We start from the raw sequence: 27,718 nt of genomic DNA on the forward strand, positions 1-27,718 counted from the left end.
GTAAATACTCCAACAGGCATATTCTGGACCAGCCTCCCTGTATCTCCTGTAGGGGACACGCCTTCCATCTGATGTGTATATGTAAGCATTACTAGCTACTAAACTGGTGCAGATATCCACAGAAAGACTGTCTTATTCCAAGCTCTTGTGAAAATCTGTAAAGCCACTCTTTTGGTGATCTAATTTCCTGTGTGACCTTCAATTTTACAGCATTCTTTAGAATTTGCAGTATTCTGGGATTTTCACCTCCAAACATCTGCTCCTGAAATTTTCTTTTTATGAAATCTGAAAATGTTTCTTGGTATTTTTGGTGTAGGTGATGAACTTCTCAAAGTCTCCTGCTTTTGCCAGATCCAGCTGAATGTGATTTTCCAGTTTTGATCTGTTCCCATTGAATGCTGCGAAATTCACATTCATTTCATAAGCTTAATCAATGGTAGTTTGATCATAGATAGCCTGCAGGACAGACAGATTTAGTTTTTTAAAAGAGAAACTCTTCCGAAACAGTGGTGGCTGATGCTCCTTGAAACTGCATCTTGAACACAGAGAAAAAATCTTCTTTCATCATTTCCAGGTAAATCAGAGGGTCATTAGCTTCTCTGAAGACCCTGTGCAGCTCAGTGAACTTTTTTACAGCAGTATCACAGATATACAGAGAGAGATCCACCGAGAATTCATTCCTTAATCTGAATTTCTTAGATCCAAACCCCTTGACTTTCTCCATAACACAGTTCAGAATCTCCTGTGTATAAGTGTCACTGTAGCCCGTTTTGGCCACTGGTTTGTTTCTAATGATCTCCTCAGCTTTTCTCACTGTTTGCTGCACCAGCTCCCGGATTGAATCGTGATCTTCACTGTTTAAACTATGTGACAAAAAAATCATCTTTTTCTTCACTGTTACATACTCAGAATATGTTACCTTGTCATAAATCTTCTTGTAATCACCACTCTGCTTGCTGGAATAAATTGCACCTCTCTCAAAAAATGAACTCAGTATATTCATCACTTCCTGCTCTATGTCAACATCTTTAATTGGAGGAACCTCTTTCTTCAGATTTGACAGCCATTTCTCCCACATTGTGTCAAAGTCTCGTCTTAGCTCCTGTTCATCAGCAGCCTTGTGTTTCAACCTAGAAGCCAGAACTTTACTCATATTGAACATCTCGTTCTCATACTGTCTTTTTCTGTCATCTAACATCTTACACGTTTTCTTGAGTTCACAAAGTTCATTCATTTTTACTTCAGTTGCTTTACAAAGGCTATCATGTACGTCTGCAATTTTGTGTCCTGTTCTCACTTTCCACTGAGAAAGGATCTCAGCATCTCTATCTTCAGTAAAGAATGTTTCCATTTCTTTCTTTACACTGCAGAAAGTATCACTCATTTCTTCGTGAATCTGTTTTTGATCAACAGGTACCAACTTTCCATTTTCAATCTGGTTTTGGAGTCTGTTCTGAATGAGGAGCATTTTTTCTCTGAGCTTCCACGTCCATTTTCCATACATGACCTCCAGTTTCCTGTATGCTGATATTTCAAGGGTGTTTTTGAAGCTGAAAACAAAGTCTTCATTCAGCACTGCAGTCCACAAGTCTTTAATGTGAACTTTGAACTCTGAAATTCTTAGACTGAAAGTCTTCTGTGCTGCAGATCTGAGAATGGCCTGTTTGAGCTTCTGAACATTTTCACTGTATAGTGGGTTGGGGGGAGCCATTGGGGGATTGCCTTCCCACAGCTGGGAAAAGTAATGCACATCTGTCTGTATGTCAAATTTGATCACATCGGTAAAACTCTCAGCACTGACCACTTCTTCAGCTGCAGCCAAACAAGTCATTTGATCCAGTTTTTCCTGCAGTCGCCTTCTTCCCTCCATGTTCTTCTCTCCAGCACTAATATCTGTAGCATTTTGATGAACAAACATGCAGCTGGGTGTCAGTCTTACTTTCTTCATTCTTAGAAAAGCCTGAACTACTATCTGAATGATGTTCTGCATTTCTGCTGGATTTTCTCCAAAGATGTTTATCAGGGTCAAATCTGCAAGACCAGTGACAAACGTGGCCAGTTCATTGTCATGAGCGAGTGCTGACTGTTTGCTCACCAACTGTAAAGATTGTAGTCCTTCTGTGTCGACTACAAGAATATAGTCAATCTTCAGCTCTTCTTTAGCATCTTCTTTCACTCTGATCAGCTGCATGAAAGCTCCTCTGGTGCACCTGCCAGCACTCACTGCAAACTGCAGTCCAAACATGGTGTTCAGCAGGGTAGACTTTCCTGAGCTCTGTAGACCCAGAACAGACAGAACAAACACTCTCTGATCCCCCAGTCTCTCAATGACCTTATCTAGAACAGACTCTATCCAGGTCAGAGGAACATGAGCAGCATCTCCATCCATCAGCTCCAGTGGATTTCCAGAGATCAGGAGATCTGCAGCCAGAGCAGGAAGAGCAGAAACATCAGCATCCATTTCTTCAGGCTTTGCAGACCAGGCCTCGTATAGCTGACCCATTTCTCTCACTATGTGCTCCAGGCCAAGTGTCAATGAATCAACCTTCTCTGATAATCTTTCAAGCTGCTCCTGTTTTTCTTCAGTCATTTTTCCTTTTTGTTTCAAAAGATACACTTCTGACAGCTGCTTGTAATACTGCTGAGTAACTTCTGAAAGCTGATCTGAAAATAAGTCATCTAGGTAGACCCCAAGCCATTTCACAAAGTACGCTTTCTCTGTAATGCTCATTGAGTTTACATTTACATGAACAGCCTTAATCAAATCAAGTGTTTGTTTTCGTTGCTGATCCCGTATTGAGTGCATTTCCAGCTGGATCTGGATCCTGATCTGCTCAACTTCACCATACAACTGATAGAGTAGTTTGTTCTTCCAGCTCCACTCATGCCACAGTTTCCCATGACAGGGCAGGAACTTGGCTTTGATTTGTGAGATGTCTTCTCCTTTTAGCAGCTTCATGACCTTCAGAGCTGCATTCTTTCCCTCCTGGCAGTCTTCACTGTCTTCATCAACTCTGAAACCACAGTGTTTAGCCAGTTCTGAGCTTTTCTCAAGATTAAAAGTGGGAGATGATTTACATTTCTGTAAACACATTCTGACAGCTTCTATCAGTTCCTTATGTAATTCTGCCTGGTTTCTGTCCTTAAGGCCAATTTTGATGTTATTACCACTTGAAACTGTAAGTGGAGATTTCTGTAGATCATTGATGAGACAGATCAAATGCTTTGAAGAATCACTGTAGAGCTTCTTTAAAAACTCCTTTGCTTCATCATTAAGCTTCATATTTTGCACCAGTACAATGGTAACTGTGGCTTGTTCAGTTAAAAAGTCAGTTTGCTTCCTGTGCTCCACAGCATCACCATGAAGATTGCAGAAAGCAGTGCACTCTCTGAAATGATCATCTGTGTTTCCTGCAGGACAGTACCAGGCAATCTCCACTATCCCATCCATGAAGATGCGACTCTTGCTGCTGCCTTGACTGTCCCTGTGGAAGAAGGTGTCATGTCTTTGGTTGATCAGAGAATTCAGCAGCTGAGATTTGGAAGTTGATACAGAACCCAGCCTGCAGAAAAACACCATTGGAGCTTTAACCTGACAGACTGGTAATGATCTGCTGGAATCACCAACAGACTTCCAGGTCTTCTTAATCTGCCGAAATGTCCAAAGAGAGAATTCAATGTCTGGATACAGAGGGCTGGGTACCAGAATTGGCAGAGCGTACTGGCAGAAAGAGAGTTTGGTCATCATGTTTTGCCTCAGAAAACGGTCTGCACAGTAGAAGACTGCCATCTGTATATCCATTGGGTGAATGTAGGTATCTTCATACTCTTCACATTGGAAATCTGAAAAAAAATCAAAGAAGTCTTCCGACTCATCTGTAACACATTCTTGAATTGTAGTGTTGAGTTTTATAAGTGTTATAGATCTAAATCTGTAATCAAGTGTGAATAATTTAGATAGGTACAAAGACACTAAGTCCTTTTCTGTCTGGGGATCTTCACTCTGAAAGGAAGCCATCTTAATGCTGAGTACATCATTATCTGTCAATTTGTTTGGAAAAAAAGCACTAAGATTTAGTTTACTGATAAGTGTTTCGTTGCACTCATTGACTCTGAACCCAGAGCATTTGGCCACTTCTGAGATTTTTTCAAGACTGAAAGTGTTACACTTTTGCAAACAGATTTCAACAGCAGTTATCATTTCCTTATGTAACTGAGCCTTGTTTCTGCCATTGAGTCCAAGTTTGACATTGTACCCTTTTGCTATTTTGAGTGGACCTTTTTGTAGATCACAGACAACACAGATCAAAGGTTTTGAAGAACTGTGAAGCTTCTGTAACAGTTCCTTTGCTTCATCGTTAAGCTTCATGTTTTGCATCAGGACAATGTTAACTGTGGATTGTTCAGTCAGAAAGTCAGTTTGCTTCCTGTGCTCCACAGCATCACCATGAAGATTGCAGAATGCAATGCATTCACTGAAATGATCATCAGCATTTCCTGCAGGACAGTACCAAGCAATCTCCACCAACCCATTAATGAGAAGCCGACTCTTGCTGCTGCCCGGACTGTCCCTGTGGAAGAAGGTGTCGTGCTTTGGGTTGATCAGAGAATTCAGCAGCTGAGATTTAGAAGCTGCTACAGAACCCAGTCTGCAGAAAAACACCATTGGAGTTTTCAGCTGACAAACTGGCAATGCCATTTCACAGCCATCAACTGACCTCCAAGTCTTTTTGATCTGTTGAAACGTCCAAAGGGGTAGTTCAATGTCTGCAGATGTAGGATTGGGTACCATCAGTGGCAGGGCGTACTGGCAGGAGGAGAGCTTTTTCACCATGTTTTGACTCAAGAAACTGTCAGCACAGTAGAAAACTGCCATCTGCACATCCATTGGGTGAATCTGGTTATTTTCACAGCTGTTGTGTTTGTTGTCTTCATAAAGGAAATCATTAAAATCTTCATCAACGTTTTTCTCTATCTCATCTGTGACACAATCCTTTGCAAATGTTACATATCTGGCTCCATAATCCAACCTGAACAATTTATTTAGATACACAGAGACCACGTCTTTTTCTGATAATGGATCTTCTCTGTGATTTGAAGTCCTGCTTATATTTAGTGCACGCCCAGTTGTTAGTTCATGAGGATAGAAATCATGTAGATTCAATTTACAGACGAGGTCTTGAATTTTGACATGCAAGTCTTCCTCCTTTCCCACCACATCCTGTTAAAAGTAAAGTAATGAAATATTTAAATATCAGATACAAAAACAAGATATTTTCTGCAATAAACAGGGTTGAAAAATTATATATATAATAACACAAACTATGTCTACTTTTTATTGTATTTGAGTAGATGGAATAATGATTACCCAGGGATGCTTCATCATAACTTAACCATTAGCTAGTTAAACCGTGGACACAATTCGTTTTGTTTTTCCACATTGTGCCCTTGACTTGCAGCACTGTGCGTGCAGTGCATAGCCTTATTGCTGTTTGTATTTTCACACTTTGGTTATATTCTTAAAATAAAAAAAAAGTTTGTTCTATGGCGTCACATCAATGCCAAAAGTCGGGGGAGCAAAAACACCAGGTGAAAAAAAAATGAACCCACGAGTTTTAACATTTTGCATGTGTAAATTTTCATCTCACAAGCGCAAATGTAACACTCGCAACCACAAAAAAGGGAATAATGTGCACGTTGAACAAAATCTCAGACTTATTTTTACTCTTTAAGTGTTTTTTTTTTTCTTTAATTTACAGGTTTTCTTCGCACGCTATGCGCACTTGAGTGAGGTTTTTGCGCCGAAGTGAAAGTTTGTTTGACAGTTTGGGGGCGGGTCAATGTGTAATTAATGAAGATTGGTCACCAGGCTGCTCCAATTTAGCCATGAAACCTCCCACACTAAAATGACTGGTGTTTCAGTTTCATTGTCCAACCCTTGTATATAAGTTTCATTTCAATGTTTCCATGTGATTCTGAGCAAATCTGTATTTTCACCATTAGCCTTATGACAGGCCTACACTGTGCACATTTTCATATATGTGCTTTATAAGTTCACATGTGCTTTTTTTTCAGAAACAACTGCTGAAGCACACATTCTGTTAGCATTAGCGAAAAAATAAGTGACTATTTGATGAAGTGATCATAAGCATGTTGCATATTGAATGTGCTTGGACAACTCATTCAGAATGTAGCCCATGAAAGCTAGGAAAAAATAGTAAAAATAGCACAGAAATGGATAAGCGGCAAAAATAAATAGATAATATTTTCACTGAGAACAGCAAAACTGTGAAAACGGTAATACTGTGTGAATATCAGCTGCTATCATTAGATACTGGTAAGGCTTTAAAAAAATAAACACAGGAATTGTCAGTATGCAAAACAAAATACATTACATACCTCGGCTGTAGCTCCCAAACTGTGGCTGCCTGAGTCCTCAGTATGAGCTACAGAAAGATAAATCTAATGAGGTTAACCTTCATACAACACTTTCAGAAAGAACACTGTTTTAATAGTTTAGGAACATACCATAATATACAATGTCACTTAAAATAAATTAAATGATTATTTGGCTTTTATATCACAGGATTGAGAGGGAAAAAACAGTGAGAACAGGTCTTAAATAGAATATTAAAAATAAGGGGCAGTGGGAGACTAATAACTCTCAGCTGGTTTCAAACCACCAACCCATAACACGACTCTACTGTCAGGAATCTGGAAAAAAAAGTGCAAAGTGCAAAACAAATAAATAATATAACTTGACTAAAACTCAGACCTCGTTTACACCAGGACACACTTTGCCTCTCAGAATTATATCTGGTTGAGACCAAGAAACAAAATTTGGTTGTGGTGGAATTCTTTATAACTTATTTTGTATTCAGCTTTTTCAGCAGTAAAGTAAAAAAAGTAAAAACCTACTGAGTCTATGCACAAAATAAACATTTTAAATGGCAGATTAATCATTTAAGATATTAATATTGCATATCACCCACTGCAGACGAAACGGATAGTGTCTTAAACGTGTCTTTTTTTAAACACGCCCACACACTTTTACCTCTTGTACCTGCTAATATAACTTAAACCTCTTAAACACATCTAAACCACTGATGTTTTTCCTGTTTTTCTTCGCAGTTAGAGCTTATGATTTACTGAGCCAGTTTATTTTGATATTACTGTACATTTAATGATTTGTAATGCCTGGGGTGTAATAAAGGCAGTGAACACAAGAGATTAAGACTCCACAGTCCTTTACAACGCATAAAAGACATCCTAGTCTATTGGCCTATAACACTGATTTATAAGGGTTTTGTTTGCAATTTTTGGTGTTTCAAATAGACTTTTTGATGCTGATCACAGAATGGTCACAAAAACTTGTTGAGAAACTACCAATTTTGTTTTACAAATACTGTGGGGTTTTCCTTGTTTTATTTTGGTTAAAATCATATTCTTGACAGCCAAAACCAACATAACAATCTCAACAGGCTGAACCGGATAAAAGAAAAAGAAAATCAAGAAACTCTGTATGTTTTTTTGTGGCAGATTTTTTCACACATAAGTGATCATTGGTCCACAAATCATAGACGAAGGGTAGACACTTTGATGGTCTTCTGCAGGGTGCAGAACATGTTGCATTGACATCCTTTAAGAATGTGATTTGTCACATTCTAGGCAATTGTAAAGCACCGGACTATGCCCAAGAGGCCTAAATTCGGTTTCAGGCATACAAATCCATGAAGTGCAACATGTCACTAAAGACACATTTTCTTCATTCCCACTCGGACATCTTCCCAGACAACCTCAGCATCATGAGTGATGAACATAGTGAGAGGTTTCATCAAGATATTGCCAAGATGGAGAAAAGGTATTGTTTCCCAATGCTAACCCTGCCATCAAAGTGTATATCTCTAGACGTAAAATAAATCTGAACAAATATCACAACTGGTATGTGACAGAGACATTATAAAAAATATGTATATTGAGCATATTAAAAACTTGTTTTTACTAAAAACTATAGAGGAAACAAAATGTTCTGAAACGTTTTTTTTACCAATGTAATTTGTGTTTTAGCTATAACCCTTTATAACAACTTTTTTGTGATTATATTACAATATTGTAATCATTAGGCTATTAAACATTGCGCAATGACCAAAGTTGTAATTTACTTACTGTATACATTTTGCTGCATCAGTCTTGCTGGGTCTAGGTCACAATCTTTGGTGGTGTACCATCTGCCACAGTTGGCTTCTACTAGTCTGTCCACCTTCACTAAAAGCTGTTCCGCTTGATTGTCTTCACAGGGATTGTTGTTGTTGAAGGCATGGTACCTGTTGCCACACTTCTGCAGCAGCTGCTGAAGACTCTCTCCAGCGGTGCTGATGTATTCCTCAACTGGCTTGTTTTTTAACCTATCTTTTAAAGTGAAGAGAATGATGGTGAACATGTACAGTCTTAATCCAAACACCTCCACCGCCCTCTGCACTGCGCCTTGCTCCTCCTGGGTGAATCGGTCCAGGCGGATCACAAACAGGAAAACATTGGGGCCCGGAGTTGAGAGCTGAAGGCACTGAAGCAGTTTTTTCTTAGCTGTGTCTGTGACTATTTGTGCAGTCAGTCCTGGAGTGTCCACCACTGTGAGCCACCTACCACCCACATTTACACTCTGAGCCTCACACTGCTGAGTGACTGGGCGGGCACTAAGTATGGAGGAAAAGTAGGAGGTGCCAAGCAGAGTGTTGCCTGATGCACTCTTGCCTGCACCCACTTTCCCCAAAAGGACCATCCTGAGTTCCCGCTGCCCTGAAATGAAAAGGAAACAAAAGAATGGTGAAAAGTAAGCATTTTTTTGCACATAAACATAAAGCTGGCAACGGGTTTAGCAAATCGGGTTGCAGTATGATGTGTATCTACACAGGAACGTTTCTGTTAGTGTATGTGTATAAGTCTGTCTGTGTGGCCCAAAATAATAATAATAAAAATAATAATAATTTAGATCTACCCTTGGTGGGTCACATGATCCACAGAGATGTTTCCTCACTGCTCTAACTAGCTGCTAAGCTGCTAGATCATACCGGTCAAGTCGCCCGTTTTGGCCAGAATATGCAGTGACAGGGTTGAGAAACACTGATCTAACGTGACTTCTGTTCATCTGTCGTTCACTGTAAGACCACAGTAAGACCATAGGTCCTAAATAAATAGAGGGATTCTGGCTTTTTTTCAATGTAATTGTATGTTTTGAGCAACTATACAGCAAATGATTCAATAGTGTGACAATGTTGAAACAAGTTTGAGAAAAGTAAAAAGAGAAAGAGAACTAAGTATTGTGGTGTAATGTATTATTTAGAAGGGGTAGAAGAGATGGTAGAGCTGGAGAAAGAGAAAATGTGGAGAGGACTAAAATGAACTGAACTGATCAAAAGAAAGAAATATTAATTAAATATTATTAATTGTGTAGTATTTATTCATATTTATTCATATTTATTCTCTTTCAATAATTTGTTTCAGTGTGTTATAAAAGGTAAAAGAACAATTTAGAAATATAATTATTAAATTGTTGACGTACTGTTTTGCATACTTTTTTGAGGAATGGATTCACTGATGGAATATATCTGGTCCGTGTCCTTTAATAAAAGCTCATGATACTATTTTTAGGTCTACAACAGTCATTTTGCAGAATTTGTGCACCCTTTGTTCAATTTTAAATCCATTAAATAAATAAACATATAACATATATGAGAGTGCATTTCTGCCAAAAAAGTGAAGACTTCATATAAATATCTAGAAAAGTGTTTTCTTTTAGGCAGTATTATAAGAATTATATGTCCACAGTAATTCAGTGTCAACAAAGGTAGGCTTATCAGATTCTGGTAATCTAATTGTAGTTTCTAAGTGGTTTACAGGTGGTTATTTTAGATTTCTTGTAAAACCATCCTAAAATGTAAGGGTTACTGAATCTCGGTTGGGCTGGTGGGACGGCTCGAAGCGGGTGGTGGAAATTTCCCTTACAGGTATGTGCTAGATATGGAGAGAGCACAACTGATAGTCCTGTGAGTAGGTTTTGTAGTGATATTTGTTTGTGCATGCCACAGTGTATTCTTGCATGACTGATAACACTGCCTGAGGGTGCAGCCAACACCACCGCCAGCGCTGCTCCACACTCTGCCTAAGGGTAGCTAACACCGCCGCCAGCGCTGCTCCACACTCTGCCTGAGGGTGCAGCCAACACCACCGCCAGCGCTGCTCCACACTCTGCCTGAGGGTAGCTAACACCGCCGCCAGCGCTGCTCCACACTCTGCCTGAGGGTGCAGCCAACACCGCCGCCAGCACTGCTCCACACTCTGCCTGAGGGTGCAGCCAACACCACCGCCAGCGCTGCTCCACACTCTGCCTGAGGGTAGCTAACACCGCCGCCAGCGCTGCTCCACACTCTGCCTGAGGGTGCAGCCAACACCGCCGCCAGCACTGCTCCACACTCTGCCTGAGGGTGCAGCCAACACCACCGCCAGCGCTGCTCCACACTCTGCCTGAGGGTAGCTAACACCGCCGCCAGCGCTGCTCCACACTCTGCCTGAGGGTGCAGCCAACACCGCCGCCAGTACTGCTCCACACTCTGCCTGAGGGTGCAGCCAACACCGCCGCCAGCACTGCTCCTCACTCTGCCTGAGGGTGCAGCCAACACCGCAGCCAGCACTGCTCCACACTCTGCCTGAGGATGCAGCTAACACCGCCGCCAGCGCTGCTCCACACTCTGCCTAAGGGTGCAGCCAACACCGCCGCCAGCTCTGCTCCACACCCTGCCTGAGGGTGCAGCCAACACCGCAGCCAGCACTGCTCCACACTCTGCCTGAGGGTGCAGCCAACACCGCCGCCAGCTCTGCTCCACACTCTGCCTGAGGGTGCAGCTAACACCGCCGCCAGCGCTGCTCCACACTCTGCCTAAGGGTGCAGCTAACACCGCCGCCAGCACTGCTCCACACTCTGCCTAAGGGTGCAGCTAACACCGCCGCCAGCGCTGCTCCCCACTCTGCCTAAGGGTGCAGCTAACACCGCCGCCAGCACTTCTCCACACTCTGCCTGAGGGTGCAGCTAACACCGCCGCCAGCACTGCTCCACACTCTGCCTGAGGGTGCAGCTAACACCGCCGCCAGCGCTGCTCCACACTCTGCCTGAGGGTGCAGCTAACACCGCCGCCAGCGCTGCTCCCCACTCTGCCTAAGGGTGCAGCCAACACCGCCGCCAGCACTGCTCCACACTCTGCCTGAGGGTGCAGCTAACACCGCCGCCAGCACTGCTCCACACTCTGCCTGAGGGTGCAGCTAACACCGCCGCCAGCGCTGCTCCACACTCTGCCTGAGGGTGCAGCTAACACCGCCGCCAGTTTCCTTTTATTGTGCTACTTGGCATCTTCTACACAACCATTTTTGTGTCATTCTTGCAAGCCTTACAATATTCCCAATGGTGAAACAAATGCTGGTTCCTTTGATCAAAACAGAGATATCGATTCTATGTTTGTTACTAAGATTATTGGTTTATGCTCCAAACCACTTCTTTTTGTATCAGCCCTATTACCATGCCACATTATGAGGTTACTTTGTAAGTTGATAGTGTTGTCCTCAAAGGCCTTCAAATCCTCTGCAAAAAAACGCCCGTATAATGCCTCTTCAGTACTCTGTCGTGCACTGATTGTTCTTTTGTTAGTCATTTCTGGAAATGTGCATGTACACCCAGGCCCTAGTACAAATGTGGAGAACACAAATGATCTCTGTTTTGGTGATTTCTGTAATCGAGGAAATTTGGGATTTTTACATGTTAATGTAAGAAGTCTTTTACCCAAAATGGATCAGTTGAAAGTTTGGGTTCACAGCTCCTCCCCCGATATACTGGTTATAACGGAGACTTGGCTGAGAAAGTCTGTTGATTATCCTGACTTAATGTTATCAGGTTACAACCTCTTTAGGCAAGACAGATCTTGGGTGTAGCAATTTTTACAAAAGAAAATCTGCAGTGCTCTGTTGCTTTAGCAAAATCTATCCCAAAACAGTTTGACTTGTTGGTTCTTAATTTGAAACTGTCAAATAGCTTCTCACTGACTGTGGCTGGTTGTTATCGTCCTCCATCTGCCCCAGCCTGTTCTCTCGAGGCTCTAAGCATTGCCCTAGCACCTTTTACTAGGTCAGAGTTCGTCCTTCTAGGTGATCTTAATTGGGACATGTTTAAGCCACCTGATAAAGTTTTGTCGCAATTTGATTCTCTAAACCTTCATCAAATAATAGCTCTTCCCACAAGATATGCCATGAATTCTGAAAGGGCCACACTGATTGATATTATCCTTACTAACTCTCCTCATAAGTATCGTTCGGGGTTTTTTTGCAGCGATCTTAGTGACCACTGTTTTATTGGCTGTGTTTGGGCAAACTGCTCTGTTAAAAAGTCTGTTAGGGTCAGTTATAAGCGAACTTTTAAAAATTTTGATACTCAAGCCTTTTTAAATGATCTGAATAGGGAAAATTGGTCTAGAGTCAGTCTGATTCCCTCAGTAAATGATGGTTGGAGTCTTTTTTTTAATATGTTTAGTACTGTTGCTAACAAACATGCCCCTTTCAAGAAAACAAGAGTAAAAACTCGAAATAGTCCCTGGTTTGGTCGTGAGCTTGCCGTGCTCCTACAGCAAAAAAATGCTGCTTGGCGCAATGCTCGGAAATCTAAAGCCCCCGGTGATTATCTAGTTTTTAGGCAAATCAGGAATAAGGCTACACAAGCCTTTCGAAAGTCCAAAGCCGAATATTTTAAAGAACAGCTCTCTTTCTGTAGCTCTGACCCAAAAAGATTCTGGAAAACAGTTAAAGGTCTTGGAAATAAAACCCCTGCTCAGCTTCCACCTTTGCTTAATGTGGATGGCCATATTGTCTCTGATAAGGCAGCTATGGTGGACACTTTTAATAAGCATTTCATAAAATCTGGGTGTATCTCTCTGAGTCTGTAAATCCTACCTGTATACCGACTGGTGCATCATTAAACATGACCCATTCTTCAGAAATTTCAAACCTAACTCTTCGCAGCAAGTCTCTGAGCCCAAATCAAGGTTTTAACTTGCAGGTTATATCTGAGGGTGAAGTTTTGGAAGAGCTCCTAAAGCTAGATATGAAGAAACCAGCAGGGTATGATGAGCTAAATCCTCAGTTTTTGAGATTGGCAGCCCCTATAGTCGCAGCTCCGATTACGGATCTTTTTAATCTGTCCCTTCATACAGCCGAATTCCCACAGGCATGGAAAGCGGCACTAATACAACCACTTTTTAAGGGAGGAGATCGGACTGACCCGAACTGTTACAGACCAATATCTCTATTGCCTTGTCTGTCAAAGGTGTTTGAAAAAATTGTAAACAAACATCTTACAAAATACATGGATACTTTTAATATTCTGTCTTATGCCCAGTCCGGTTTTAGACAAGGTCATGGCTGTGTTACTGCCTCCCTTAAAGTTCTTAATGACATTATTTCTGCTTTGGACAAAAAACAATCTTGCGCAGCTATTTTTATAGATTTAGCTAAAGCTTTTGATACTGTAGACCACTCGATTCTTCTTGATAGGTTGTGCAGTATTGGAGTTTCAGAACAGTCTTTGGCATGGTTTGCTAGTTACCTTATAGGTAGAGTCCAGCGAGTTAGGTCAGAACATTTCCTCTCAGAGTCACATTTGGTTACTAAGGGTGTCCCTCAGGGTTCAATCCTAGGCCCTACATTATTCTCCATATACATAAATAATCTTGCACTCTGTGTTAAAGGTTCATCTATTCACCTTTATGCTGATGACACAGTCCTTTATGCAACTGGTCCGTCTCCAGAGGTAGTCAGTAACTTACTTCAAAATAACTTCGTCAGGCTCCAACAAGCTTTTTGTACATTAAAACTTCAAATAAACACTACTAAGACTAAGGTGCTATGGTTTGACAGAAAGGGATTTGTACCCCATCCCCACCAGGATATTGTTACTCTAGAAGGTGATAAAATAGGTCAAGTTACAGAATATAAGTACCTAGGTATCTGGTTGGATAACACCTTGTCTTTCTCAACACACATTAACAAGCTGCAGTCCAATGTTAAGTCTAAAATTGGCTATTTGTATAGAACCCGCTCCTCTCTAAGTCGCACTACGAAACTGACCCTAGTTCAAATGACTATTCTGCCTATGTTTGATTACGGCGATGTCGTATACAGATCTGCTTGCAAAAGCCTTCTCCACAAACTTGATGTGCTTTATCACTCAGCCATCCGGTTTGCCATAAATGCTCCTTTTAAAACACATCATTGCTCCCTGTACTCTGCTGTAAGTTGGCCATCACTGCATAATCGTCGTTTGAGTCACTGGTACATGCTTATTTATAAAACTCTTCTTGGTCTGTCTCCTCAGTACCTCAGTAGTTTGTTACAATATACCTCTTCTTCTTACAACACCCGTTCTGCCAATCTTATCATGCTTCAAGTCCCCAAGATGAAAACTTCACTAGGTTTGTCGGCATTCCAAGCTGCTGCTGCCAATGACTGGAACTTGCTGCAGAAAACATTAAAATTAGATCTTTTTATTTCAATGTCAGATTTTAAGAAAACTATTGAAGAATTGTTGAATGAGAAATGTTGTTGTAACATTGCCTGATGTTTTTTTTTTCCATGTCTCTGTTTTCCATCTCCCATCTCTGCTTTCTACTTTCTATTTCTTATTTATTTTCTACTTTTATTTTTTTTATATATTTTGTGTATGTGAGTTTATGTTCAAGAGACTTTTTGCCTCTTGCCAGGCTGCCATTGTAAATAAGAAACTGTTCTTAATGACTTGCCTGGTTAAATAAAGAATAAAAATAAAAAATAAAAAATAAAGTCAGCAGCATCCTGTGTGTGTGCGTCTGGCTCTCACACACTCTCATAAGTTATAGCTGCTAATTAAGCATAATTAAGTGTGCTGAGTGGAAAAGTAAGTCTGTATGCTTCTTTTTATTTCTACATGTTTATTCTGTCATGGGCAAAGTGCATCACAGAGATAATTTTACTGTCAAGTCAGTTGCAGTGTTTTTCCTACATGTATGTTTCTAGAGGCAAAGAGATATAGGTTATTTTACTAAAACTATGCAATGTACATGCTTATTCACATATATACTATATTAGTATAAATACAATAATAATAATAATAATAATAATAATAAATAAGAAGAATTTGAATTGTGATTTTCTCAACCTCTTATTTAAAAAAAAATCAGAACTTGTTTATAACATTTGTACACCACCTTCCAAATGATTATGCAAATTGGATTTAAGTGTCATGAAGATTTTTTTTTTTGTTTCTTAATTAAACTCATGGATGGTATTGTGTCTTAGGGCTCTTTGGGTAACTGAAATCAATCTCAGACACCTGTGACAATTAGTTTACCAGGTGAGCCCAATTAAAGGAAAACTACCTAAGAAGGATGTTCCACATTATTAAGCAGGACACAGGTTTCAAGCAACATGGAAAAGCATGCAATCCTTTGGACAAGGTATGAAAACATGAGATATTTCACGAAAACCTAAGCGTGATCATTGTACTGTGAAGAGATTTGTGGCTGAATCAGAGCACAGACGGGTTTGTGCAGATAAAGAAAAAATAAGGAAGGTTTCTGCCAGGCAAGTTAATCGGATTAAGAGAGCAGCTGCTAAAATGCCATTACAAATCAGCAAACAGGTACAGGTCCTTCTCAAAAAATTTGCATATTGTGATAAAGTTCATTTTTTTCCATTATGAAATTATAAAAATTAAACTTTAATATATTTTAGATTCATTGCACACCAACTGAAATATTTCAGGTCTTTTATTGTTTTAATACTGATGATTTTGGAATACACCTCATGAAAACCAAAAATTCTTATGTCACAAAATTAGTATATGTAGCGGCTCAGTGGTTTAATACCTGGTGCTAATTGAGATGTTGAAATATTTTTAATTGGGCGCCAGTTATTAAATTAATTTAATAAGATTAATTAATAAATTAATTAATCAAATTAATTAATAACACAAGACATCTCAGGGTGTGGTTTCTACAGGTGACAGAAATTTTCATAACCAAGTTATCCAGAAAAACACACTGAAATGACAGGTTTTGTAAAATAAAAGTATTTATTAAATCACACAGATATGAGTAAATAATTCATTAAAAAGTCATAAATGTAGCCATTAGATATCAAATCATAGTGTAGAATGATAAATGAGAAATAAACAACAAACACGTTATAATGCTGATATGAAAGGAATAAAGATTAATAGAACTATTAAGTGAATATTTCTAAATAAGGGTCTAAGGCATTTTAAGTCTACGAAACCAGTTCTTATTTCCAACCAAGCAACTCAAAATGAGTCATCTATACTAAAGACGCTCTATTAAAGACCCGACCAAACCATGACCAACAGACACCATCTGCCGAAAGATTAAACCCAGCTCTGCCTTACTCTGAGTTGTTGAAGTGGGCCTTGGTGAGTCCGCCTGGGTTGGTCGTCTGAGGCTTCACCCCGAAAAAGGATCACGTGAGCCGGTCTGCAGGGTGGCTTGACTTCCTGTGTCAGCACGGAGCCCCATGAGAACCCACAGGGAAATCCCTTCGCTCTCAGCTGGCTTGCTGGTGGCCTCCGGACCGCAGGTTTCTGGGTTGGATCTGGCGGATCTCCTTTTCAGCTGTACTTTAGCTAAACTTAGATGGAATAATGCTTGGCTTCGTAGATTGTAAAATAACCTTAGATATTTTAACTAGGATAGCTAATATTAATATACTTGAAGATTAAATGCACTAGTCTAAGAAAACTAACTTAAGATGACTAAACTAACAGTCTATCCTTTATCCATCTCTGGGCTCCCTAACCTCTCTCCTCTAACTGTTTTCCTCAACTCATCTTCTCCAACTCCTTCTCTAACTGCTCTGACCTGAACTCCCAAAACTCAACTGGCAACTCTACTGGACTCCGGAAAAAACTGTTAGACTCTGTGGCCTGTTTGGCCCTTGAGCTCCGATTGGCTCTGTGGCCCAAGTGTCTGTGTTTTGATTGGTCTAGGAGCAATTTCAAACTTTGGTGGGGATTCACAAAGGGCCATAAACCCCCCCTCCTCACATGGTCAACATGCTTCAGCTAGTGGTCTATTTTTCTAATAGACCCAACCAAAAGAAAACTCAACTAAACAGTGGATCAAAATACATTTTTCAGCATATCAGTTTGTGATGATAAATTCAGGAAACACAATCTTACAATTGAATCACAATAAATGTAATATATATATATTGCCCACAAACAGTTTTGTAATACTCAAGATAATCTTAGAAATACAATGATGGATGGTACTCTGTCAGAAAGAGATCAAGAGTCATGATATTATTTAAACCCAATTAAATCACTTAAAAGAAAATACATGATTAAACCACACTGATAACCAAATAAAGCTATATTATCAAATGCTAATTAAACCTTGTTGATTCAGACTTGAATGTGTAGGAGAATTCAATCAGGACACATCCAAACACATATACCATATACCAGACACATATACCATTATTTAGTAAACATTCTATAAAACACCTTTTTTATATAGTCAATATATATGTATTTTAAGCAAAATCTTCTTAGTGAGAAATTCCTCCCCTCTGCTGTGTTTAGATAAGCGGCTGTCGTCGGAATTTACGACCGTGGGGGAAGTTGGTGAAGTTGGTGTTGGGAATGTAATTTCCAAGCTAAGAGCATTCATTTTAACTTCATGAATCTTATTTCTAAGTGGTTGCAGAAAGCACAAACCCCTAAATTGGTATAATATATTTGGTGAATTTACAATTTCCAAGGCATTCATTAAGTTTTGAACCCTCTCTCAAGTCCCGTAGTCCCGTCCTTGTCCTGGTGATTGTGCTGTTGGCAAAACCACAATTGTGCACAGTTCCAGATGTTTAAACATTAACGGTCCTAAATCCAGATTTACGACTGACAGCGTCTGAAGGAATGTCAAAAAAGAATTTAAAAATGTTTACCCTGACTTGCATTTAGGGTTCTCGAGCGAGGCTGAGTGAAGAAATAGTCAGGAAATGTCATTTTGAAATTTAAGGCTGTTTGAAAAAGATAACTCCAAGGCTTTTAGAGTGTTCTGGGGGTTGAAGTTCCTTATAGACCATAAAGTGGGGGTAGTATGTGTGTGTGTGTATGTGTGTGTGTGTGTGTGTGTCCAAGCGATGCAGGAATCCTCTGTTTAATCCACTACATTCCCCCCCCATCGATCGATGGGCCACTGGACGTTGGGTCATCGGTCGATGTCAACGTGGATTTCTGTAGACAGAGCATGTTAGGGTACATCTTTCATGCAATTGGTGTCCTGTTGGTCATGCTTTCTTAAGACAATCTACTACAAGGTCGCTGACAGAGTTTTTGGTCTAATGGATATACAATTTCTCTGATGATCAGTTTTTTTTTTTTTTTGTTGTAGCTATTGGCTTTTGGTTCTGAATAGAATAGTTAATTTAATGTGATAGTGTGGCAACAAGCATATGAAAGGGTCACAAATAGTTTGCTAGCTATTTGTTCCTTTATAACTTTATCAAGACAACCTACCCATAAGGTATGCTTCAATAATTAGCCACTACTTAGTCAACAATTGAGAACAATATAGCGGAGCAAACGTAGTCAGAAGGGAAACAAAATATGTTTTGGGCACCTGAAGAGAAGAGAAAAAAAAAATTGGCACCCCCCCTTCTCCATGTATTTATTATACTGCTATGCTAATGGTTTGAAATGGTGATTCAAACACTAGGTTTAACAAAATATCCAATTTGTTGTGAGTTATGCTACTTGGATAGGTGAGTTCCAGACAGTGAATGTGTGGTACGTTCTCAATTTAACAATTGCGTCAGGTCAGAATATGGTGGACAATGAACACTCAGTGTGTCTAGGTATTTAGCCCCGTATTATGATTTAACCTAGGGCATTATTGGTCCCGACTTGTCCCATGGGGCTTTTGCATAGTTTAATTGGGTTACAGTGAACTTGTTTGAGAATCGGTTTAATAAAACACTGACGATGCGGGATTTGGTTCCAGATGCGAGGCAGTTTGTCTGCCCCTGCATGAGGACCAAACCAATGAGACCTGAGCTCGCGAATTGTTTTGCCAGTGCTGTGCTGGGACCTCACCAGTAGCTTGTCAGCAGTGTAGCACAATGGTTGGTATCCAAGCGTGCTTTTTCCCAGTTTTGGGTGTTTCCGCAGTTCACCGCTAGAACGGTGAGATATACCAACACCTGAGAAAGTGTGGTTCAGCGAAAAAGTTGTGGCCTGAGCCATTTCAATAGGGTCTGGGGGACGTCCCCCCCATCTGGCAAATGCACCTGCCACAGTGATGAGATGTTTGTTCCTTCGGACAAATTTCATGAGTCTTTCGACCCAATCCATTTGTGGAATTGGCCATATACCACACAGATCTTCTGAAGATTGGGGCTGAAAACACACTAGCCTTTTTCCAACAAGTGGCAGATATGTCAATTGTGGGAATGCTTGGTGTGTTTCCCCATCATTTTGTGGTCCACCCATAGGTGATCGAGGGCCTGGGCCAGGCTCTCCCCCCCATGGCGCTGAGGCACCACGAATGAAGATGAAGCGTGTGTATCTGGGGCATAAACAAACAGGCCCTTGAGCATCCTGAAAGACGCACAGTAAGTGGCAAGTGGATCAAGTTGAAATGCCAGTGTTCTGAAAGAAGTGTTGCCACATGCACCAATTGTCATGTTAACTTTCCATTTGATTTGAGCATTCCGAAAAGCACATCCATCTGTGTAGATGGTGGGAATGTTTTTACATTCATAAGAATCCAAGGGACTGTGTTTGTCTGGAACCACTGTTGCAGGAACAAGAAGAGAACAATCCTTTTGGTGCACGAACAGAGGATCACAGTTAGTCCGTGGCAAGGAACCTGCAGGTGTTCTGTGAACAGCTGACTTGTCAGCCCATGGAACAAAGATTTCACCGTTGACCGTTGTGTTAAGAGTGAATGACTTTCCAGCTTTTGGGTTGTACTCATCTACAGCCGTAGAGGGAGTCAATGCCCATGAACAGGTGTTTTGTTTTAGAGTCATGCTAGGGGACTCTGAAGATGGTGGTTTCAGAATCCTGACTGTGAGCTTCTCATTGATTTCCGTGGAATTTGAAGGCTCAATGAGCTTGTGTGGCTCAATGTTGCTAGCAACATGATAGCATTGAACTCTATCCTGTGCCTTAGGACAGGGCAGGGGTTCGCAAACCTGTGCCCAGATTCTATGATGCTGAAAGTCAATCAATGGTTTGAACCGGTCAAGGAGGTCTTTGCCAAAGAGCAATGGGACGTTCTCCAATGGAGAAATGTGAATTGGATGGGTGAGGCTCATTGGACCGATGGCAACGTGCACCAGGGCTGCAGAATGCAGAGTGATACCAGTGTGCGAATATGGTTGAAGGTGAAGAGCACACTTTTTCAGAGGTATCTCTTTGTTGTTTCGGCGGGCTGTCGCCCTCACCTGGTCAAAAAGTGAATTTGACATTAAAGAAATGTCTGACCCCGTGTCCAAAAGAGCATCATACCCGAACACATCTTCCAGCCAGGTGGCTAGGTAGAATTTTGGTGTTGAACCTTTCTTGGTTAAGAAACCCAAGAATTGTTTAGGTGGTGGATCCTCCAGGCTGAGGGAAGGAGCTTCCTCAGTGTGGTTGTCTTCAGCGTCTGGCTGTACAACCAAGGCTGCATTGGAGTGGATGGATTTCGCACCCCCCCAAGCAGGTTGATCTGGAGCATGGACAATTGGCAAGAATTCAGATTCAGCATTGTCCTGCTTGCGTATTTCGTCACGAAATTGTCTGAGCAGACTGCCGTCTTTAGTGCTCAGGTTAGTTGGATATGTCTCATGCTTGTGCCCTTTAGGTGGACACCAACGTTTGTGGTGCTTTGGGCTCTTTCTCCTGAGCGGAGATTGAAGTTTGCTGGAGCTCTGTGCTCGAGCCTGGTGCTGTGAGTGTTTGCCATTCCAACTGCGTTTTATCCTACCTTTCCTTCGATAGGAGGGCTTTTGGTCACTTTGCTTGGCCCAATGTAGGGACGAGCGACGCCAAGAGTGGAACACTCTCTGGTTCTTGTGGTTTAACTGGGTCTTAGGTGGCATTGGAGCCTTGTGTGCCCCTTTTTGCTTGACGTGGGAGGACTGCTCATTAATTATCAGGACGTCATTTGACTCTGATTTTTTATTAATGTTTTGTTGGAACTTAGCAAATCCTCTGAGAGCCAAATCACGCAGCTGCCGGCTTGTTAGCGTACGAGGGCAGGCTGCGACTCCAAAAGAGTGACTGGTGGAGGGATGGAGGTTTCTCACGAACAATGTTTTGAAAACTTCCTCTTCCTCCATTCCAGGCTCATTTCTATAGCCGAAATAAGCGTGCCTGAGGCGGTGATAGTACTGTAGGGGTGTTTCCTGGCGACTCTGCTTTATTGCAAGAGCTGCAGCAAGGCCGGTTTGAACAAGGTGGTTGGAGAACTCATTCTCCAAAGCCTTGCAAAGAGCAGGATAGTCTCTCTTAACCTGGGGTGGTTGGCGCTCAATGAAACGTCCAACTTCCCGACTAGAGGACACCCTAATGAGGTAGATTTTATCATCTACCGTGGCCTTGGGGAAACGGCGTAAGAAGAAGTCAATGTCGCGAAGATACTGGTGGACATCATTAGAACCGTCCGGTTCTGGTTCAAAGCGTGGGATGTTACGCGCAATTTTGTCCAAATCTCTATCAGAGGGTGCTTGAGGTTGCACAGAGGTCCCATGTGGCTGGGAACGCTGAGTGAACCTTGGTTCTACTGGCGCTTCAGCACCTTTAAGGGAGACTAGAGGGAATGTATTTGTGGATGGTTGTTGCTTAAGATCAGGAACCCCAGGGGTTCCTGATTTACCAGCTGGATTGATGGGGGAGTCTCCCTCCATCATCAGCTCAAATGTTAACTCTGTTTGGTCTCGAGTTAATTTGACTGCATTGTTAGCATGTGCTAATTCAGTTTGTAGCTCAACCTGTCTTGCAATAGCATGTTTTAGTTTTTCCTGTGACTGAGCTGCAAGTTGGGTAGCTATGTTGGCTTCCTTTTGAAGCAGCTGCACTTCGGTTTTGAGGTCTCTTTGGTTCATTTCAGACTGTACAGTTTTGTTCTCTAGGTCTGCAACTCTATCATTTAAAGTCACAATCTCTGCTTGGAGATTTTGAATGGTTTTGGAGGAAGCAGCAAGTTGATCCTGTGACAACAGCAGTTGTTTCCACAGTATTAGGGAAATCGGATCCACTTGTTGCTTGCCCTCAAGGATTTTAGATACACACTCATTGAGGCTTTTGGCAATTAGTGCATGGAGACCCCCACTGTCCATTTGTTGGACTGGGACGGTAAGTCCTGGGGGTAAACCAGCTGTAAGCTCTAAAAGAGCTTTTTCAGTGACACACATTTTGATTTACGTAAAGCACGTGGAATCAAACAATTTTGGTGACAAACAAGTTTATTTTATGTACGAGTTAATTAGCCTTGTGCCTTTTCTAAGAAGAAAATCTGTAAAAGTGGGTGACCTAAGGTTACAATTAGTAGATTAATTTTGAAAGAATAGTTAGATTTGTTGTCAGTGATGCTAGTGAACAGTTTAGTAACTGTAGGCCACTATACACAGTATGTCTAAATATGAGTATAGTTATTAACTATGTACAGGATGGGAGAATTTAACTATGTATTAAGCACAGGTGTGCTGGGTATATGGTTGAGTAACTGATAACTGGATAGGTTTTTTTTTTTTTTTTTTTTTTTTTTTTTTTTTTTTTTTTTTTAATGGTTAATTAATTAATTAATTTCAATCAGTTATTAATAATTGATCTTAATCGATCAATAATTAATCTTAATTTATTTGAAGATGGTTGAATTAAATTGAAAATAATTAATTAACAAAAATTTAATTAACTTTACTTAATCAAATTGATTAAAATGACCAGTTAATTAATTTATGTTGTGATTAGTTACCCAATGGAGATAGCTATTTAGCTTGGTTCAATGTAACATAAAGAGTAATGTTTGAGAGAGCAGACCTGAAACTTAAATTTAACTATTTAATATTAACCGATTAAATGAATGCAGTTATTTGTTTACTTATTCACATACCATTTAACCCAACCACAATGCAAATTCCCTTTATTAACTTAACAAAAAGTTTGTTTGAAATTGGCACCCTCTGGCGACAGAAACACTAAATGTACTCTACAGGATGATAGCAATTACACAAGTACAACACCAGGTGGCGACACAGCTATGTGGCTAAGTGGCTCCCTCTGGTGGTCAAACAAATGAGATGCACCTTTCTGCACTGTATGCAGTTACCCAAATCAAACACCAGATGGCGATGTGGCAGTGTACCCCCCCTAGTGGTGAGGGGTAGTAAAACACCCTTTGATTTTGAGTGTAAATAGTCAGGCTGTCCACCAGATGGTGGCAGAGGCCGACTGGTGGGAGTGGTCACGCCCACTGATGATGCCACGTTAAGGACCGCCCCTTGGGTCTGGGACCTGGTCAGCAGATTTGACTGACTCAGTCGACTGTGAATAGCAGAGGAGAAGGGCACGGCTGTCCTAAAGTTTAACACAGCAGCAACACACTTCACAAGATGAGCAAAGAGGATTTACATCCTGGCGTGGTTAGTTTAATCACGCACACAATAGACTTCCTGCCACTCAGGGTGGTGTTACGTAAAAGTTAGCTACTCTTTTACGCACGTGGAAGTGTCCAGTACTGCAGGATTTTACGGATTTCGCGCAAAAACCGGCAGTTTTAACTGGAGCGCGGAGTCGATGAGCCGGAGATCCGCGACTCAAAGCTGCGCGAAGGCCTTATCAGATCAACACTGGCAAAATATGTCTATTTTACCGGAAACAGTTCGAACTTTATGTAAGTACACACGTATATACACGTATATACACCCGGGTTTAAGGTTACCCACACACGGCGGTGTGTCAACCGAGCTTATTTTACAAATAAGCGTAATGTTTTCAAGAGCGCTCGCATACCACACACACACAACTGTACACGTTATTTAGACACATAGGGGAGCGTGCGCGTGACACGCACACACACAGGGGACTGGCCAGTCCTGAATTGTAAACAAAAACACGTGTAGAACATGTGCGTGTGTTTCTAACACGCTGGGTTTATGCAGTTAACTCCAGCTAGGCCAGCTAGCCAGCAGCTAACGCATTTAATAATAACAACAAAATACACTTTATTCTGCAACTTACAGCGCTATTTTCTGGAACTGGTTATGAAATGTGTATATATTCTGGTCTCGCGGCGGAGAACCAATAAGAATATAATCCTGCCCCACGTTGGCGAGCCAATTATGTAGCGGCTCAGTGGTTTAATACCTGGTGCTAATTGAGATGTTGAAATATTTTTAATTGGGCGCCAGTTATTAAATTAATTTAATAAGATTAATTAATAAATTAATTAATCAAATTAATTAATAACACAAGACATCTCAGGGTGTGGTTTCTACAGGTGACAGAAATTTTCATAACCAAGTTATCCAGAAAAACACACTGAAATGACAGGTTTTGTAAAATAAAAGTATTTATTAAATCACACAGATATGAGTAAATAATTCATTAAAAAGTCATAAATGTAGCCATTAGATATCAAATCATAGTGTAGAATGATAAATGAGAAATAAACAACAAACACGTTATAATGCTGATATGAAAGGAATAAAGATTAATAGAACTATTAAGTGAATATTTCTAAATAAGGGTCTAAGGCATTTTAAGTCTACGAAACCAGTTCTTATTTCCAACCAAGCAACTCAAAATGAGTCATCTATACTAAAGACGCTCTATTAAAGACCCGACCAAACCATGACCAACAGACACCATCTGCCGAAAGATTAAACCCAGCTCTGCCTTACTCTGAGTTGTTGAAGTGGGCCTTGGTGAGTCCGCCTGGGTTGGTCGTCTGAGGCTTCACCCCGAAAAAGGATCACGTGAGCCGGTCTGCAGGGTGGCTTGACTTCCTGTGTCAGCACGGAGCCCCATGAGAACCCACAGGGAAATCCCTTCGCTCTCAGCTGGCTTGCTGGTGGCCTCCGGACCGCAGGTTTCTGGGTTGGATCTGGCGGATCTCCTTTTCAGCTGTACTTTAGCTAAACTTAGATGGAATAATGCTTGGCTTCGTAGATTGTAAAATAACCTTAGATATTTTAACTAGGATAGCTAATATTAATATACTTGAAGATTAAATGCACTAGTCTAAGAAAACTAACTTAAGATGACTAAACTAACAGTCTATCCTTTATCCATCTCTGGGCTCCCTAACCTCTCTCCTCTAACTGTTTTCCTCAACTCATCTTCTCCAACTCCTTCTCTAACTGCTCTGACCTGAACTCCCAAAACTCAACTGGCAACTCTACTGGACTCCGGAAAAAACTGTTAGACTCTGTGGCCTGTTTGGCCCTTGAGCTCCGATTGGCTCTGTGGCCCAAGTGTCTGTGTTTTGATTGGTCTAGGAGCAATTTCAAACTTTGGTGGGGATTCACAAAGGGCCATAAACCCCCCCTCCTCACATGGTCAACATGCTTCAGCTAGTGGTCTATTTTTCTAATAGACCCAACCAAAAGAAAACTCAACTAAACAGTGGATCAAAATACATTTTTCAGCATATCAGTTTGTGATGATAAATTCAGGAAACACAATCTTACAATTGAATCACAATAAATGTAATATATATATATTGCCCACAAACAGTTTTGTAATACTCAAGATAATCTTAGAAATACAATGATGGATGGTACTCTGTCAGAAAGAGATCAAGAGTCATGATATTATTTAAACCCAATTAAATCACTTAAAAGAAAATACATGATTAAACCACACTGATAACCAAATAAAGCTATATTATCAAATGCTAATTAAACCTTGTTGATTCAGACTTGAATGTGTAGGAGAATTCAATCAGGACACATCCAAACACATATACCATATACCAGACACATATACCATTATTTAGTAAACATTCTATAAAACACCTTTTTTATATAGTCAATATATATGTATTTTAAGCAAAATCTTCTTAGTGAGAAATTCCTCCCCTCTGCTGTGTTTAGATAAGCGGCTGTCGTCGGAATTTACGACCGTGGGGGAAGTTGGTGAAGTTGGTGTTGGGAATGTAATTTCCAAGCTAAGAGCATTCATTTTAACTTCATGAATCTTATTTCTAAGTGGTTGCAGAAAGCACAAACCCCTAAATTGGTATAATATATTTGGTGAATTTACAATTTCCAAGGCATTCATTAAGTTTTGAACCCTCTCTCAAGTCCCGTAGTCCCGTCCTTGTCCTGGTGATTGTGCTGTTGGCAAAACCACAATTGTGCACAGTTCCAGATGTTTAAACATTAACGGTCCTAAATCCAGATTTACGACTGACAGCGTCTGAAGGAATGTCAAAAAAGAATTTAAAAATGTTTACCCTGACTTGCATTTAGGGTTCTCGAGCGAGGCTGAGTGAAGAAATAGTCAGGAAATGTCATTTTGAAATTTAAGGCTGTTTGAAAAAGATAACTCCAAGGCTTTTAGAGTGTTCTGGGGGTTGAAGTTCCTTATAGACCATAAAGTGGGGGTAGTATGTGTGTGTGTGTGTGTGTGTGTGTGTGTGTGTGTGTCCAAGCGATGCAGGAATCCTCTGTTTAATCCACTACAGTATATCATGAAAAGGTTCTCTAAACGAGCTACCTAACCTAATCATCTGAATCAACGAATTAACTCTAAACACCTGCAAAGAATTCCTGAGGCTTTTAAAAACTCCCAGCCTGGTTGATTACTCAAAACCGCAATCATGGGTAAGACTGTCGACCTGACTGCTGTCCAGAAGGCCATCATTGACACCCTCAAGCAAGACACAAAAATTTCTGATCGAATAGGCTGTTCCCAGAGTGCTGTATCAAGGCACCTCAGTGGGAAGTCTGTGGGAAGGAAAAAGTGTGGCAGAAAACGCTGCACAACGAGAAGAGGCCCAGACCCTGAGGAAGGTTGTGGAGAAGGGCTGATTCCAGACCTTGGGGGACCTGCGGAAGCAGTGGACTGAGTCTGGAGTAGAAACATCCAGAGCCACCGTGCACAGGCGTGTGCAGGAAATGGGCTACAGGTGCCGCATTTCCCAGGTCAAACCATTTTTGAACCAGAAACAGCGGCAGAAGCACCTGACCTGGGCTACAGAGAAGCAGCACTGGACTGTTGCTCAGTGGTCCAAAGTACTTTTTTCGGATGAAAGCAAATTTTGCATGTCATTCGGAAATCAAGGTGCCAGAGTCTGGAGGAAAACTGGGGAGAAGGAAATGCCAAAATGCCTGAAGTCCAGTGTCAATTACCCACAGTCAGTGATGGTCTGGGGTGCCATGTCAGCTGCTGGTGTTGGTCCATTGTGTTTTATCAGGGGCAGGGTCAATGCAGCTAGCTATCAGGAGATTTTGGAGCACTTCATGTGCTGAAAAGCTTTATAGAGATGAAGATTTCATTTTTCAGCACAACCTGGCACCTGCTCACAGTGCCAAAACCACTGGTAAATGGTGTAACTGTGCTCAATTGGCCTGCCAACTCTCCTGACCTGAACCCCATAGAGAATCTGTGGGATATTGTGAAAAAAAGTTGAGAGACGCAAGA

General features: G+C 41.0%; 1 protein-coding gene across 1 annotated transcript in view; it reads right to left on the minus strand.

Moving 5' to 3' along the window:
• Positions 1 to 481: 481 nt before the first annotated feature.
• LOC125780586 (interferon-induced very large GTPase 1-like) overlaps positions 482 to 27,718 on the minus strand; it is a 31,843-nt gene continuing 4,606 nt past the window's right edge. Inside the window, exons 2-5 of the mRNA XM_049462967.1 lie at positions 10,265 to 10,657; positions 8,167 to 8,796; positions 6,400 to 6,446; positions 482 to 5,221 (exon numbers count right to left, since the gene is read on the minus strand). Coding sequence (XP_049318924.1) covers positions 482 to 5,221; positions 6,400 to 6,446; positions 8,167 to 8,796; positions 10,265 to 10,657 — 5,810 coding nt within the window. The remainder of the gene's footprint in view (positions 5,222 to 6,399; positions 6,447 to 8,166; positions 8,797 to 10,264; positions 10,658 to 27,718) is intronic.

The sequence above is a fragment of the Astyanax mexicanus genome, chromosome 13 (assembly GCF_023375975.1).
Source record: "Astyanax mexicanus isolate ESR-SI-001 chromosome 13, AstMex3_surface, whole genome shotgun sequence".
In the NCBI taxonomy this organism is placed as follows: domain Eukaryota; kingdom Metazoa; phylum Chordata; class Actinopteri; order Characiformes; family Acestrorhamphidae; genus Astyanax; species Astyanax mexicanus.